The 18519-nt window shown below is 39.2% G+C and overlaps 1 protein-coding gene across 1 annotated transcript in view; it reads left to right on the plus strand.

Annotated features, from left to right (window-relative positions):
- The window catches only part of LOC124798637 (WD repeat-containing protein 43), a 92167-nt gene that overhangs the window by 62498 nt on the left and 11150 nt on the right, over positions 1–18519 (plus strand). The window contains exons 6-9 of the mRNA XM_047262121.1: positions 110–196; positions 7724–7912; positions 8424–8575; positions 12368–12621. Coding sequence (XP_047118077.1) covers positions 110–196; positions 7724–7912; positions 8424–8575; positions 12368–12621 — 682 coding nt within the window. The remainder of the gene's footprint in view (positions 1–109; positions 197–7723; positions 7913–8423; positions 8576–12367; positions 12622–18519) is intronic.

Genomic DNA, 18519 nt, shown 5'->3' on the forward strand with positions numbered 1-18519 from the left:
AATAGAAGAAAAAGTTAATAGCAGTGTTAGTCAAAGGAACATGATATAAACTGGTATAATGTGCTATGACACTTTGATGGAAGTTTTAATGATACTTGCACTCTTCTAGGTTCCAAATTGTTATGAGAAGGTCCTATGCCTAGTTAGGAAAGACCCTCGACAACCAGCTGTTACAAAGGAGGAATCATCATTGAAGGTACATGTGTAAACAAATCATATCTACATAAACGTATATTCTATTTAAGCCACTGTCTGACATGTGTGAAGCTACTTTAGGTACCACCATGTTTCCCTTCTTCACTGTTCCATTTTTGAATCATGGATAAGAAGAATGATTGCTGTAGAACCTCTGTGTGAACTCCAAATTTCTGTAGTTTTCTAGTTGTGGTCATTTTGAGTCACAAAATTGGGGGTCTATTATTTGTTGAACATTAACAAATCCCATTTTTACTGTCTTGTGTGTAGGAGCTCAAGATGTTAATGTCTTGATGTGGTTCAGAGATAACATGGATAGAAATGAATGTTTCTGTTTGTTATGTTGTTACATTTTTTGCAACATGTAAGTCAAATGCAAACTTGATATAGTTTTCGTGATGTGCTTTTTTACTTTATTTTTTTTTAATAGATGGGTTGTATGTTCTGTTCAAATAGATAAACTAGAATACGTCACCACCGTCAGTATTATTGCTGATAGAAACTTGAAGGTTTATAATGAGTCAGCCCCCTTCTATTTCAGCAGTTTAGAAACTGGCATCTGTATTCAAATGTTAACTGAACATGAAGGTGGCCCACGTGTAACACCATCTCAAAACTGCAACCACAGTGACATTTAGGAAATATATAATTTGGTGTTGAATGAAGAATGATCAGTAATGTATGTAATAGTAGGTGATGATATAGGCATATAAAAAGAAATATGGGGTATACATTTTAATGTAAGAATTAACCAAGAGGAAAGCTAGTGTAATACAGATACTGCTGTCATTGCATGCTGACCAAAAGTACCTGTGGAAACAAATTTCAACAGTGTTTGGAACTTTAAAAGAAAATTCAGTTAATTTTGCACACAAATTTGTTACTGTGGATGGGACATGGATCTGCAAATTCTTGCCAGAAACAAATTGGCAATCAAAGCAATGGATGGACGACAGTGGCCTTGCACATCCAGAAGGAAAGTAGGCAGTTCTATCCTTGGTCAAGTGGTGTGACTACTACAGATTGATATCACAGGTTGCTTGGGGCGTAACTCACCTTCGAGGTACTCAGCAGTGACCTAAGTGGCAGTCAGCGGAGGAATACAGGTGTGGTGTTGTGGACATTTCATCATGCCAACGCAAATAGTTGCTTGTGATTGCAGCTGTTTAACATGACCTGCATGCCATGTATTGGCCTAGCTTGCGACCCCAGGTGTGTGGCAGCTGCAGGAGCCTTAGTGGCAAACAGCCGAGTAGAGCTTTTGTTGACGTGCAATGTCCCCAGATAAAGCAGGAGCTGTATCTGGCCTGCGAAGCTCATCTGGGAGTTTGGTGATGGACCAAGTGTATATATAATTAAGAGATCTGGAGTGGATAGGAAAATAAATCTTCATTAATTAGGACAGTGTACCCACCTGCAAAAAGTGCTTTGGTAATAAGAAATTGAAGGATTTGAAGTATGAATTGTTGGTACATCTGCATTATTTGCCAAATTTGACACCCACTGATTGCCATTTATTGTCATATCTAAAGGAATTTGTGGCCATGAATTTTTGAGTGTTGTGAAGAGCTTATGGAAGTCCCAGAATTGCAGTTTTAGTGATAGGTTCTACTCGCTTGGACTTAAAAATATTGACATAATGGGAATGTCTGAAAATTATTGTTTCTTTTACCTATAGAAAATCTTAGTCTGCCAATTTGAGAACTTTCACATTTCTCTTGGATATACAAAGATACCTAAAACAAATTGTTGTTTGCATTATACTGTTTCGTGAATTTCATTTCTTGTTACAAACTGAGGGAGTTTTCTTAAACTTTTCTTTATTTTTACTATTGAATGTTTGGTGTGTCTTGTAATATTGTTTCCTGTTCACATTTATTTATGTTTGTTTAGAATTTGGGTAACTGACTGTACAATGTAACATTTTAAATTACAGCTTGTCTAGGAGGAGTTAGTATTCAGTAGGATTAATGGTGTATGCAGGGTATCTGTGTCTGACTTGGAAGGGTGGTGCTTTCTAAATAAATGGCATGAATCACATTATGAATCATTAGCATGAATATTCCATTACAGGCCCCAGCTAGCTATTTTTTGTGAGCAATTTAGTATCAGTTGATGGCAAGCATTAAGGAAAGAAGTTTGAAAATGTATTTCATTAACTGGTTAATTTAAACAGTTTAAGCTTTCATGAGTTAATAATGATTTGTATATGAATCTAAGACCTGGGTGTTGAGACATCTACAGTTTCGTTACACCTTAAACCTTTGATTGTGTGAAATGTTTTATGTAATATCAACTGTCAAACAAAATGGGGGAGAGGGAAGGGTGTCAGAAATTACATGTATGTAGTAATCTCACTGACTGGCATAAATCATACTTTGCTGGTGCATTCTTACAACATTTGTAGAAATTTTACCTTTTTCCCTGATTTAATTATAGTCAAGCTCCAGTAACTAAAAGAAACAGTCATTCAATTTTGGTACCTATGAAAGGTGCATATTCTGTAATGTGTTCCCTTGCAGTACATGCTGTGATAGGTTCATCTGCTTGTCAAATTTAGGACGAAGAATGGGAGCGACTTAAAACTACATATAGAGGTTCAGAGCACATTGCACTTTCGTGACATTGCATTGATGAAAAATAAGTCTGTGTAGTATTAAATAGAAATTTATTGTGGTACTTAGTAAGAAATACATGGATTTTAATTTTGAGTTCATGTTGGTGGAAGAGGATTTTTACTAGACAAGCTACTCTCATTACTGAGCACATAATTTGTGGATGATTGTCAAGTAAGGCTTTAGGTCAGAAGATCACTGTCGTCTTCCATTTTTTTTTTTTTTTTTTTTTTTTTATTATTCTGTTGAAGCTCAGGGACACGGACACAAGATCATGAAACATTTCGTAAGTTACTCAGAACATCTTAAGAAATAAACCAAAACAATAAAATATTGCAAAACACAATAATATTCAAGGAGAGGGAAAGGGCAGCAGTGGCCTATGAGAAGGAATTATTCTGGAATTGGTGTGAGATGATTCATTTGAAATAACAAAAGCTACAACAAATTATAATTGTTGGATCAGGTAAAGAAATCTACATTTTATTTACATGACTATTGTCCAGTGATCACTCATATACAAATTGCCTACCTTTTTTAAATTGCAGTGTACTGCATCCCCATGACTCAATTAGGTGGACATGCAGTATTCCTGGAATAGAAGGAGAAAAGCATTAGATATCTGTTTGAAACAGTTCAGCTTATCATTAACAGCCTTAAATTCTGGTGGAAGCATGATGAAATTGTTTATGCATAAAACACTACAAACTTTCGTGTACAGCGATAGTGTGTCATCACAGCACAAAGATTATTCCTCTGTCTTGTTGTACTAAAAGTTCATTGATGTTACACCCTTTCAAATAAGATATCATATGTGCCACAGATGGCTTGCTTTTAGGATAAATATATTACTTCTGCTTGAACAGAGTTCTCCTAAAACACAGGGTAGGACATATAAAAGTGGCACAGAGAACAGAATTCCAGTGTACAAAGAAGCATAGCAGAGGAAAGGAAGTACAGTACTAACCTGACTATAGCAGATGTTGAAAGTGACGGTTATTCTTCTCTTGCCACTTTTTCGTCCTGGTCAGCAAGTTGCTCAAGGTGGAATGAAGCTGAAATGTGCTGCAGTCCTGGAAGACCATGGAGGCTGTTGTGAAACACCTTAGACCTGAGCACTCCCTGCACAAAGTAATCTTACACTGACAGATCAGGTGACCCGGGTGGCCAGCTAGGTCCGCGACCAGACTGAACTCTGCTAACAACTCTGGCAGACTTGAAGATTGTGTAAATGTGCTGCTATGTTTGCCTAGCTGTGTGGGCAGTTGCTCCATCCAGTTGAAAATAACTAGGTCTTTCCCGTTAATGTTGCTGCAAATGGTTTCAAAATGTTGGCAGTGTAGGTGCCGAAGTCAGTGTCTGATGAAAGATGATGAGACCAATAATGCAGCGTGCAAACACTGCATACCAAACCCCAACCTTCTGCTGCCAGGAACCTGTGATTCTGGGAGTTGTCATAACCACTCAGGTGAAACCAGCCGTAATCAGACATAAAGAAAGGATCCATGTCCAACCCATTCATTATTACCTTAGTCAACAACCACTCATAAAACAGGAGGTGTTGATCAACAACACACACTTAGTAAGGCTGCATGTGAGGTCCAATGGATTATTCGTCCGCATGATTGACTTGATATGTTGGTCTCTTGTGATAGGGATCAAGTTGATTTGATATGACTCTGAAGTATTTTATGGTATGTAGGCATGTTTTGGAATGTTTTTTGACTTGTTTAAAACAGATCCTCCCTTCCGCCGTTTTCGGACTAAGCATTGCATGACACTCTTTGCTGGCACTTTGACCACCATTAAATTTCTCAGCAAACAACTGACCACGACTTTGTTGTCATGTAACTTTCCACAACGAACACCTGCTGCTCCAGTTTGAGTACCATCGTCCTCTTCGAACTGCTGCACTCATACTGACACAACCTGCACTATGCTCTGAACCGGTGTGTATTACTTGGCGGGTGTACACGTTGTGTGCAAGTCGCGGGTTGTGGCTGTATGCTTACATTCATGTCCAGCTGTATCCACTCATCTAGGCCACTTTTATTTGCCCCACCCTGTATTATCCTATATGACATCAGTGAATTTAGAGTATACAATATAAACCAATTTCATTGTGTCACTGCAGTTTCTGTGGACAATTTCTAACTGGAAACATTCAGTTCAACAAGGTATCGTGAAAATGTGCCCTGTACAAAACTTTTCCATGTATTCTATGTTGTAATTTGCTTGTGTGTGTAATATTAATGTTTTCAAAATATTGCACATAAATTTCACTATGGAAGAAAAAATTGTTCCTTCTGTCAATTGTCCTGTTGCCTGACAGCATACAAAATGATGCGTTAAGATGATTTGATGTTAACTGGAACCTGTTGAACCGAATAAGGATTTTTCAACATTTAACTGTGCTTGTAAACCGGATGTACCCATTTCATGAAAATGTTGCACAGATCAGGTACATATGTTTCACACACAAAGTATCACACAATTAAAGAAAAATGATAAAAGTTGAACAATACCCCCTCAACTTTTCTTGTCGTACATAAGTTATTTATGATGCACCAGTACTTGACTAGAGTGGGATTGCTTTATGTAATTGCAATAACTATTGCACTAATTCAACCTTCTTTCACGACAAGGTGCAGCACTGATTGTTGAGCAAAGTGTGATAGTTGCAGTTTTCCTGTTCATCTTTGCACTTCTTCTTATAGGACTTGCAAATGAAGGTTGCAGCCTGAAGAAAAATCTCCTATGCTACACTGTACTTAAGAATTTTTTGGCTATGTAGCATAATTTAAACTTGCTGTTGGTGTAATAGAAATTGAGAGTGGTCTTAAACACAATCATTTACTTTATTGCCACTGTAGCTCGCCTTTATTTGCGTGCAAACTTTTTTTGTCTCACACTCCATCATGGTAACGGGATACTGAACTTCTTTATCTGCTGTCCTGTATCATCATTAACGGTCAAAATAGATGTGACGCTGATGCCTTGCTGGATGTTCATTGTGTGTTCTTAGTGTTCTTTGCTAATCAATTTCTGCTTGCAGAACTCCTGCAAAGTATGAATTCGTAGTTGACATAAAAAGGTGCCCACACTCAGTATTAGTTTGGAACAATTCTCATGTTAGCAGTGACACACCCATATATTTTGAAATCTTGAAGAATTTTAGCAATTGGTACATTTAGTCATCAGAAATATTTCACTTGCCTCTGTTGGGCATCACAAATGATTTTTTTTTTTGTATGGACACAGCGACTGTTCATTGTTGTGACATAAATGATATTGTTAATAAAGTTCAAAACAAAAGCTCCAACTTTTCATATACGCCTCAGTGAAAATATTTTCTGAAGACAATCTTCTCCTCCCCCCCAACACATACTTAATAAATGATAATCCTGTTGGTTTACTAACCACATGCATGTATGTTGCCAGGGGCGGAAAAAAAAGAGAGAAAAGTTAAAAGCTGTATTTTTTCAAATTGTTTACAAACTGATCTTTTCTGTTTCGAAATACTCTCCATTACAACTAATACCTTTGTCTCACCGGTGCTTCCACTGTCCAAAACATTTTTTGTAGTCATCTTTAAAAATGACTAACAGCTTCTCCCTAGTTTTTTTCCTTGACTTATTGAATATTGTCATATCGATGTCCTTTCAAGCCCCTTTCATGCTTGGAAATAAGAAAGTCACACAGAGCCAGATGAGGCAAGTAAGGTGTGTGGGGCAGTGGAAGCACGCGACTTTTAGACAAAAACTGTCAGATCGGGTCTTTTTTGATGAACACTGTTGCGCAATCTTCTTAAACCTTCCGAATAAAAGGTTTGATCGATGGCAAACTCGGAATGATATATGCTCTTGGCATCAAAACGGCAAATCAGCATTGTCGACAATGACGTCTTCCATTGGCTTGACTGTTGCTTTGTTTGTGGGTCATAACCATAGCACTACGACTCATCACTGGTGATGACATTTGACAAAAGTCCACAGCTCGAGGTCTCACGGTCGCATTGTGGCTTCCCGAGCCCGGGGTCCCGGGTTCGATTCCCGGCCTCGAGATGACTGGGTGTTTGTGTTGTCCTCGTCATTCCATCATCGTTCATGATAGTGGCGAGATTGGGCTCAGCTCAGGTTGGGAATTTGTATGGACACTGATAACCGCACAGTTGAGTGGGCCACAAACCAATCATCATCATTTGACAGAAAATCTGAGTCAGTTTCAAGCCGTTGTTTAAAAGCACAATCTGTTTCAACTCGATGTTACTTTTGATTGTCAGTTAACCCGAGAACTAACTTGGCAGTAACCTTTTTTATTCCCAAATCATCTGTTAAAATTTCCTGAACTGTGCTCAAAGATAACCCACTAATCTCTGACAGTTAATCAATTGTCAGTTGACTGTCTATGAACACAATCAAATTTTTCAATATTTTCGTCGATTTTGATGTACATTCGGAACGAGGTTTGTCATCAATCGACATATTGCCATTTTTAAATCGAGCAAACCACCCGTACACTTGAGTTTTGCCTAATGGAAAGCAGTCTTATTAGGCTGGAGCTTTAGAAAAAGTTGTATAGATGAGCATTTGCCTCCTCGCAGTTTTGTGGCTGTTTTTGGTTCATGCTGTAGCTCTGTAGCATGTTGATTCAGATCTTACTGTAAACAGGTCCTACACAACAAAGACAAGAAAATGTTGCATAGTGCTCCTTTCAGGAATGAAGACAAAATTAATTAATGACATTATGAAGAGGCTTCAAAGAATGATTTAATTGTGCTCAGTTCTGCCTTGAAATACTTTGTTTCAAAACTTGTACATGGTCATCATTCTTTGCCTAGCATTCCTCTGTAAGAGCCTGAATTTAAAGGATATATTTGCTATGATCTTTGATGAAGGATGTCTTTTGTTTAGGTGAAAATTCCAGAAACAGAAGGAAATGTTCAGTACATGCAGGCACCTGCAACGACACCAGCAAAAAGGAGCCGTAGAGTTCAGTCTGAAGTGCCAATGGAGGAGAGACTAGAGAACTTACAACTGAAAGAACCAGAACAAAACAGGACAGCTCCTCGTGGTGATAGCTTAGCTCACCTGCTTGTCCAGGTATTGCCCAGCACTGTTTCATTATTATGTATTATCTATAAGAATGCAGAACAAAATTCCAAAGTTAAGAAGTTAAATGCTCTGCTCCATGAGTTCATGTTATATTCGGTATAAAGTTTTAGAAGTATAACTAAATTGTCCATTGATTGTGGACATGATCTGCACTTGAGTAATACTTTTAAAGATTCAAAGACATGATGTATCACACAGCTTCGTATTCACGTTGCAGCAGTAAGGATGTTTTTTAATTTAAATATATACATTATGTAGCATTGTTGCCTAATATTATGTTTGTGGGCTTGTTTACAAAGAATGAACTCATTGTGGCATAACTACAGATATTCGTCCTATCTTTTGCAGGGATTTGATTTTAGAAATTAGTAATGAGTGTTACATAACTGTTTGAATAAAATGCATTAATGAGTGTAATATTTGAAGATAAAGGCAAAAACTTTCATGCCTTTAGCAACAACATAATTACGGTGATTGATTCAGGTCTTATTGTGAACAGGCCCTGCACAGCAAAGACAAGAAAATGTTGCATAGTGCTCTGTTCAGGAATGAAGACAAAATTATTAACAACACTGTGCAGAGGCTTCCACTGCAAGCAGTTGCACCCTTAGTGAAAGAGCTGGCAACACTTCTTCATGGAAGACCACATGTGTAAGTGCTCGGTGTCAATAGCTTTGTGCATTTGTCTGTAGTTCTGACAATGTAGACAGGCACAACAAAACCAATGCTAGAAATATTCAAGCTTTCCAGTGAGATCCTTCCTCACAACAACAACAACAACAACAACAACAACAACAAGAAAAACTCACTCGCCTATTGTTACTGTTTCCGGGCATTAGAGCCTGACTGTGTATTATGTGAGCAGCAATATGCTTGGGAGGGGGGGGGGGGGGTGTTTGGTGTAGGGAAGTGGCAAGCAGCAGTGAAGGGGAGGGATAGCAGGGCAGAGGTAGGGGAAGGTGTTGGTGCTGCTTGTGCCAGTTTACAGGGAAATGATGGGGACAGGATCGGCTGGCTGTGCTGGAGGGGGGGAGAGGCAGGAGAGGAGAAATAGAGAAGAAGAAATAGCTGACAGATGTATTAGCAGGATAGAAAGCGTATGTTTACTGTATTGGGAGCAGGGAGAGGATAGGCATGTGGAGGACAGACTAGTGAAGGTTGAAGCCAGGGAGGTTATGGGAATGAATGACATGCTGTAGGAAGAGTTACCTCCTGTGCAGTTCAGAAAAACTGGTGTTTAGTGGGAAGAACTCGGATGACACAGGCCGTGTTGGGTGGCACGTTCAGCAACTAGATGGTCCACCTCTCTGTTGGCCTCAGTTTGGTGGTGGCTATTCACGCAGACAGCTTGTTCATAATTATGCCTGTGTGTAATTTGTAGATATATGGTTGCCTTCGCAAATGAGTTAGATGATGTCAGTGATATGACTGGAGTAGGTGGTGGTGGGAGGATGTATGGGTCAGGTCTTGAATTTGGGTCTGTTGCAGAGATACGAACCACTAGGCAAGGTATTGGGAGCAGGGGACAGGAAAGGATGTTGCGTAGATTGGATGAGAGTTGGAATACCACTGTGGGATGGGTCAGAAGGATATTTCTTATTTCAGGGCAGGAGAAGAACTTACTTGTTGGTGCATTTATTTGTCTGTCTGCTGTCCATATAACAACCAGTTTTTGGGCATTGTCATAGTTTATAGATGATGTAACAATGTTTCATTTAACATAAGTTAGTGCACACATTGATATAAATAGTGAAGGTCAGAAATTATCATTTTTTTGTTGCAAAAAACAAAGTTATGCTATATATACTGTTTTATAGAGAGATTTAAAACTTGAAATATAAATGCGTACATTGATATAGTGTGTGTGCATCAGAAATTATTTTTGTGTTACTAAAACAAACTTGGGCTGTATATAGTGTTTTACAAAGGGAGACAACTTGAAATCTTCTACTGAATAACAGCTTTTCTCTATTAATAAATGCTCAAGTTTATTCTTTAAAATGTTTACATTAGCTGTCTTGAGGTCAGAGGGAAGTCTGTAATAAAAGATGGTTCCTATTGTATGTGGACAACAATCTGCAGCATCTCCCCCCACCCCCACCCCTCCCCATCCCCCTCCCCCTTGCAATTCTGTGAAAACGTTCCTTCCCCCAGTACTGTACCTGTGTACATTACGGTTTGTAACATTATATTCTGGATTTTGTTTCACAAACTTTATTGCCTGCATATGTACACAGAGAAGATTTCTGTACAAGACTCTTTCCTATTTATCTTGGCTACAACTCTTACTGCCTTTTTTTTTTGTAGTCTGAAGAGCCTGTCTTGTACAGCTGGTGCCCCCGCCCCATATCTCAATACCATACCTAAGATGTGGATGTATCATTCCCAAGTATATTAGTTTCAAGCTATCATGCTCCAGGAAGGCTGAGACCCTTTTCAGTAGATACAAATTTGTACTGATTCTCTTTTCTTGGCAGGTGTTTGTCAGTAATTATGCCCAAAAAATTGTGTTCGTGTAGCTAAGAGCCAGTGGAGGTGTAGATAGAGTTCTATTTATGTTCTGACTATAGCTAAGCATAAGCTGCATTGTCATTGTCCTCTTTGTTTACGAGTAGCTTATTTGCAGTAAGATAATTTGATAGAAAATTATAATAGATATCACTACTGTTTGTAGTAGTTCGCATATCATCGGCTGATTTGACAAAAGATGTGTTATTGTGTGTTGCCAGGTTGTAACAAGAGTATTGTCGTGAATGAAATACTGCGGAATGAGAATAATTAGTAAATTGTGAATAAAATAGTACTCGCTGAAGATTGACACACGAAGTAATTTTGTATGCTGCTTCAGCACTTGCATTGTGCCTTCCATTTCAGCTTTCTTAATTATACATTAACCATCTGTGTAAAAAGTTACTCACAATATGAACATGCATTCGACCTTGGAACACAAAATTTTAATTTAAAACCACCTCTGAAAATATATCTGTATGTATCTTTGTTGATATTTAGTTCAAGGTGTTTCTTGCAAAGGACATACATTTTGCATGCATTCATATCTGAACTTAAAATACTTTCATGCCTAAGTGGCGGCTGTGTTGCTGTGGGAACAATTCAGTGTGTTTCCTCATAAGTACGTCATGATCTGGGATTCTGTGAGGTTTGTTGGAATGCTTTCCTCTTTTGTCTTTGAGGGATGATTTTCTCTTTAATTTGTTGATCAAAATATGCACTGTGCAAGGTGTATTATGCAAAACACTACATAGTGTCACTTGACAAATGCGTTCATTACCAGTGTCTAAAGACAATTAATATGTGTATAAATGAACCAAGGTCTCCTGTTTTTCATCTTGTCACATTAACCATCTCTGCTCGTTGAGAAGCCAAACATTGTCTGCTTATTATCTGGTGTTTGAAATCTCTGATAGTTGCTTGTTGTTATTTGATGAGAAATCTCCACATGAAAACTCACAGTGGCGAATAATTTCCTGGAAAAAAACAAACTCCATTCCTAATATTTTTAACATCTACCACAAAAGTTCAGTATTTAGGTTTACATGTGAATAAGTCATATGGAAAATACAAATTATGTTCAAAACATTGCAGTTTCAACTAAATTTTACACTTATGTTCTAGAACCTTGCAAGTATTTAACATATACAACTTTTTATACACGAGTTATGAGAAACTTTTCTTTCTTCTCATTAAGAGCTTCAGTTCCAATGTTATTCCACTTATCCTGTTAGTTGGGAGTTTTTCAAGAACAGGACCATTCCTCCTCAGTAAACAAGGTCATCTGCCATCAGACAGTGCCTAGAGTTCATTGTCCTCCCACTCACAAGTGTTAATTTGTTTACTTCCTGTATAGACGTTTCTTCCTGTATAGAAGTTTCTTTCCACACCATTTGTTACAACATTCAATGTGTCACTTGTGATGCCTTCACTTAATGCTGTTTGCAACAACAAAGAATTTGGGACTTCACAGTGGTAGCAAAAATAATGAGATGGAAACAATTTAACCAGCAGGTGCAGGCCGTAAGCTGCTACGTTATTTAAACTATAACTCATTTTTGTCAAAAAATGTTGGTTACAACATTGTTCGGGTGATCTGTTCGGTTTTTGTATGGGTCGCCTAGGCGAATAAGAAGCAATGAAGCTTTCTAAAGTTCCATTTGTTAATTTTTCATCTGGAAACCGAGGAAAAAATATCTGAATCGTAGATTTTACTGTTTAGGGAACCACCAACTAGTTAACAGGCATTACTGTGTTTAGTTTCAAAAGGTTGTTAAAATTTCTGTATAAATTCCTTTTTTTTAATGTAAATTTGTATTCATGATACAGATTTATTCAATATTTTGTGGAGCATAACATAAGTAGCACATACCAGTATGGAATACTGTCAGCAATGATTAATTACCATATTGTGATTCATTTTTGCATAAACAGGAGCCAGTTGGCAGCAAAATGGTTAAAAGCAGTGGTGTCTGCTCATGCCAGTCAGCTTTTGGCAAATCCAGACCTAAGTGATACACTCTCACCTGTATTGGGTCTTGTGGAAGCACGCCTAAATGTTCTTGCGCCTCTTAGCAGGCTTCGTGGGAGGCTTGACCTGCTAATGGACCAGATTGTAGGGGAAAATGCAGCTGAAGGAGAACGAAGTGTAGCACAAGAAGAGAGCTTGCTGGTGTATCAGGATACTGGTGAGTTGGAACCTGTATTAATAGCTTGACTTTGTGGATAAGTTGTTTTATAGACTGCTTTCAGTGTCAAGAAAGAATTTTGAGATGGAGTTAATAGAGCAGCAACTTGCTCAAAGTAGTTGGTTGTTTGACTGTTTTCTGGAAATTGTCTTTAATAGCTATTTATGTCATTTTATGCTCATAACATGTTTTTTCCTTCATGCAAGTTAACATTTTTAAAAAAAGGAAATGAAATTCAAATAATTTAAAAATCTGCTGAAATTCTCCATTTGAGACCTACACTGTCACTGGCTGGCATGCTGCTCCTACTGCTTTAAGGGGCTCCGGAACGCCCTATACTTGCAATGTTAAAATAACGCTTATAAATTACATCTTTCCTCACAAAGTATTTGAAGTAGGAAGTTGAACTTTTTACAGATTATTTATTGGAATATGGGCTACAACTTAACACAGGGATTTTACAAAATTTTAGTTCAGTTATTAAAGATGATTTTTTCAATTGTAATGAAAATTCACAACATTTTTTTGCAATTTTTTATTTATATATTCAAAAATATACAGTTTTTTTGGAAAAAGGCTGTGTTAAATTATGCGGAAGGTACTGTGTAACATTTACTGAAAGTTTGAAACAAATATGTGTGGAAGATCCTTAGAAAACATGTAATTAGTATGAGAAAATAAAAGTTTTGGGAATCGAGCGACAAAGATTGGATTAACTTTTTAGTACATTACAGGTCCATAGGATGCATTATCTTCATCCTCTGCAAACTCCTCCTCCAGCTTCCTCTTGTTCCTCCTCCTGTTTACTCTTGCTTGTATTTCTAGACTCTTTACAGCCCTGTCTGCAGCCCGAAGGCGTTCCTTGTCTAAAGCAAGCATCGCTCGTTGCTGTGTTCGATTTTGCTACCATTTTCTTCAGTTGCAGTTACTGCAACACTGTTCCAAAAGGTGGTAATGTATGAACACTTATCACATTTCAGTTGTATTTGTAGTTGAGAGGTTAGGTTCACTCACTTGGTTATCGTCTTTATTGTTTACAGTAATAACACATACGTTTGGCTTTCCAACATTTCTCCTTTTCTTAAAAGCCTTCAGAGGATTTCTAATAACTTTACTTTTACTCATTATTATACTTCAGCAAAACAGAGACTCAAGAAACAGAATTAATTACGAATATTTTCGAGATAACGACAGAGTAAATAAACATGAAACAATCGACAATCACACCAGCGATATATTGAACCATCACAGGTTAGCCACAACACATACTTTATCTCACATCACTAAAATGTACCTGATGAACACGGACATTAATAATAACACCATTTGACAGCAGTTTAACAGCGCCACAGTGGGTCACGCCCATGTAGAACACATTTAAAAAAAAAATTAAAAATAGGTGTAGTCTTCGGAATTGAATAAATTATATATCTATTAAAAGGTAATAGTCTGCAGATTCAGAAAACGCAAAAAAGTAAAATTTGAACTTTTCATGATTTTGAGCCTTTCCAGAGCCCCTTAAAGCTCATTCACAGTGATATCTTGTTTTGGAATTTGTTTCACAAATTGGGTTGCAAGTGGTGTGTAGTGCCATGTTGTTCTAATACATCTATAAAAAAAATCTTGAAAAATTTGAGTTTTGCAAAGAATGTGAGAATAAGCATAAAGTGTGGTTGCAAACTCACTTGTAGAGATCCAAATGAGGTAGCGATCACTGTGTGTTTATTTCCATTAGGATAATTTTGATGTAAGTAAACACTTCATGAGCACACGTTACTTGCAGCACAATAGATTTCTAATGCAGTGTTCACAAGATCGACCCTAATTTGGAGCAAGTCCCCCCCCCACCTCCCCCCTGCCTCCCCCCCCTACCCCCCGCCCAACATTCTCTTTCCTTAATCCTACTGTCTTCTTAAGTTTGCTTTATTTGTACTATAGTTATGTAAGAGCATGAAATTCTATATCATATGACATTTTAATATCTATTTTTATTAGCTTTGTCTTACACCTAATGAATCAAAAGGATGATGTTAAGAAACAGTATTTCCTGCCTGGGGTAGCTTTAAGTCTGAAGAATCTGAAGAACTATTTATTAATTTTCTAATAATTCCAATCCCAAAGAAAGCAGGTGTTGACAGATGTGAAAATTACTGAACTACTAGTTTAATAAGTCACAGCTGCAAAATATTAATGCAAACTCTTTACAGATGAATGGAAAAACTGGTAGAAGCCGACCTTGGGGAAGATAAGTTTGGATTCCATAGAAGTATTGGAACATGTGAGGCAGTACTGACCCTACGACTTATCTTAGAAGATAGATTAAGGAAAGGCAAACCTATCTTCCTAGCATTCGTAGACTTGGAGAAGGCTTTTGACAAAGTTGACTGGAATATTCTCTTTCAAATTCTAAAGTTGGCAGGGGTAAAATACAATTTGTACAGAAACCAGATGGCAGTTATAAGAGTCTAGGGGAATGAAAGGGAAGCAGTGGTCCGGAAGGGAGTGAGACAGGGTTGTAGCGTCTCCCCGATGTTATTCAATCTATATATTGAGCAAGCAGTAAAGGAAACAAAAGAAAAATGTGGAGTAGGTATTAAAATCCATGGAGAAGAAATAAAAACTTTCAGGTTCGCCGATGACATTGTAATTCTGTCAGAGACAGCAAAGGACTTGGAAGAGCAGTTGAACGGAATGGACAGTGTCTTGAAAGGAGGATGTAAGATGAACATCAACAAAAGCAAAATGAGGATAGTGCAATGTAGTAGAGTTATCTCGGGCGATGCTGAGGGAATTAGATTAGGAAATGAGCACTTAGTATTGGAGGGCAGTGTGGAGGGTAAAAATCGTAGACGGAGACCAAGAGATGAATACACTAAGCAGATTCAGGATGATGTCTGTTGCAGTAGTCACTCAGAGATGAAGAAGCTTGCACAAGATAGAGTAGCATGGAGAGCTTCATCAAACCAGTCTCAGGACTGAAGAAGAAGAAGAAGAAGAAGAAGAAACGACGACGATCCTCTGAAACAAGTTATTGAACACAATAATTTGCCACTTCCAAGTTTCTCCATTGAGAGTGTTTTAAAGCTGTAAGATTTTGATGGAGAGAAAAATTAAACATTAGCTTGGAACACACAAGGAAATATAAGATGGCCATAAAATGAAAATTGATCCTTCTTAAGCACTTAAGCACTTCTAAATCAGTGTTTCAGCAGCAGTTAAGTATACAGTAGAACAACAGATACTTTAAGGTTCTGCTGTTGCAGCTGGATGCTTTACAGACGTAATTTTTTGGTGGTGTAAAATAATGATACTGGAGGAAAAGGAAAACTGCAAATGTGTAAAGATGTTGCAGGGAAACAAGATGATGCTCTGCAGTTCTCCACGAAAGTCACACGATCCGAAAATTTTAAAATTGAGGAAAGAGGTACCTGGAAAGCAGTAGTAGATCTAGCAACAACCACAGAGATTAACAATCAGAATTATATTCTGAATGAAAAGTTTCCGCTGTTTTTTATTGTGCAGAATTTCAGAATTTGCTGTTGAAAACTTTCAGTGTGGGTCGAGCATATAATCCAGTTACAGATTCCCTCAGTGTTAAGACAGTTCTGCAGCTCATTGCTGTGTCACAGTACTCAGATCCCAGTAGCCATCCAATGCAGTTTTCTTGTTTTTTATTTCATAAAAACTCTTAATTGTTTTTGAAGAACTTTTTATAATATTTCAGAATAACAATACACTAAACCATATTTTTAACATAGGAAAATAGTGTGTTATCTTTAAGGAGAAAGATAAGGCTATGAAAGGTTTTGTGGTCACTGTTTGGACTGAGGATTGAAGGAACACATTTAAAGTGTTCCTTTTTATGCCGGAAAGGGCAAACATGTTTAGAGACATGCCAGTTAGTAAGGACAACAAATACTGTGAAAGAGGTGCATGAGCTAGTTTGTGTGAGATTATTTCTAAAAGCCAACTACTACAACAACAAAAATTAGTAGGTTACAACCTCTTAATCAAGGTAAACTGATGGGCCAGGGGTACTGGCGATGTAATGCAGTGTCGTGCTGAATATTACAGGGCCAGTGGGTGGCTGGATGAGGATGGGGAATTCTGCAAGGAACTGAGCATATGGGCTAGAAATCACAAGCTGTTTCATGTTGAAACACGTGGTGGAATGGAAGCTGCAGTGGATGGACCTGTCACAGGTGCTATTGACTAAATGATGCTTCGCTATGTTGGCCAGTAGATGGTAATGATTTTGGAAGTCGGTGCCCGGAATGGGGTCAGTAATCTCTGGTGACTGTGAAGGTCCACGAGTTTGCACTGAAGGCCTAAATTGAGTGAGCGGCTGAGTTGTTGGCGATGGTGATGTGGAGGGGGGGGGGGCAGGATTTAGTAGTTTGTGCTACTCGATGTTGATGAAGTAGTAGACAGAGGAAGTAGTGTCATTCAAATCCCTTGTGAATAGGCACTGTGAAATGGTACAGCAACTGCGTGTGCCTACTGCAGATGGCTGATGGGGACCAGGAGCACAGGGTTCTGCAGTTGGCGGCATTCTCACCAAACCTCTGGTGATACCAGCAAGCTACGCCTAGTTTGCGGTGGTTATCAGAGGGGCAGTTAGAGCTGTGCTGTTCGGGGTGCTCAGCAGCTAGCGGTGGGTGCGTGAGTTACAGTCGTGCGGCGCTGGTGGTAAGTGCTCTCATTTGGACGACTTAGGCACTTCAGTATCCTAGAGGTCAGGGCTTGCACGTTGGGTGGAAGGTCTTCAGAGGAAAGTAGCAGGCCTGCGGGCTAGGGGTTGGGCGGGAGGGGTGGGTGAACAGCTGTCATGCTGGTAACTGCCAGCCAGAGCCTCGGGGTGATAGCCAGCATTCCATGTTGCAGCCACGGTCATGGTCACAAGGAGTTCAGGGTTTTGAACAGCTTATCGGCCAAGACCATAGGGTTTGGCTAATGGTACATGGGCGTGCGATACCAGGGCAACTTGTATGGAGGCGGGAAGGTGGATAAATCAGCAATTTGAGAGCAGCCTTCAGGGAGGATGTGAGGTTCAGCAAGGGCTCGGATGTGATCCAGCAACAGGGATGTGCGCATGTCACCACACTGCTCAGATGATAACAAATTACATGCCAGTTGCAGCTCCGAAGGTGGGAAGCTAGATGTGATGTGCTGACAACCGTCTCAATTTTTGTTGCACTGCTCTAGATAGAGCATCCTATGAAAACTGCCTCAGTAGAAACAAACCACAGGTGTGGGTCTTGCAGGTTGAAGGGGGGCAAGTGGGCAGCGGTCTATCTGGGGAGAGGGTCTGCAGAGTTGGCTTGCGCTGGGCATATTGTCCCTTTGTTCAGCTGAGACAAGTGGTTCTGTTGTGTGAACAGTTTTCTGAAGATCTGACACCTCCGTAGTGCTAGCGTATGGGAGGGGGGCATGTAACGGGAAGCTGTTGGTTGGAGAGTCCATCATGTGTGACCGCTGCTGGAGTGGGAATGTCTGGCAGCGACTTTGTTACTTAACACAGCGGGCAGCATGTTGTCGTACACACGGTGGTGCTGGCAGACAATATTGTGAAGAATGGGGTAAGTGGGATGCGTATGGTGTCGTCCAAGCATCTCTGCTGCGGAAAGAAAGTCCAGTACGCTGCTTGGTTAAACTGTGACTTAATCGAGCGCACGGAACTGTAACATGTTATAGTGTGTACCACCTGATTAGTACGCATTGAGGATGGGTGGCGAGTGGTGCTGTCAGCTGCAGGCCAGGGTGCAGGGGGCCGTGGTGGTGTGCACAGAGGGAGGACACGTGTGGAGGGGTGTGGGAGGGGAGTGGTGGTGCACACAGAGGGTGGGGGGAGTTGTGTGATGTGGGGAAGGCAAGCGGTTAGTGCCTATGAGAGGTGTA

The sequence above is a fragment of the Schistocerca piceifrons genome, chromosome 5 (genome assembly GCF_021461385.2).
Source record: "Schistocerca piceifrons isolate TAMUIC-IGC-003096 chromosome 5, iqSchPice1.1, whole genome shotgun sequence".
NCBI lineage: Eukaryota > Metazoa > Arthropoda > Insecta > Orthoptera > Acrididae > Schistocerca > Schistocerca piceifrons.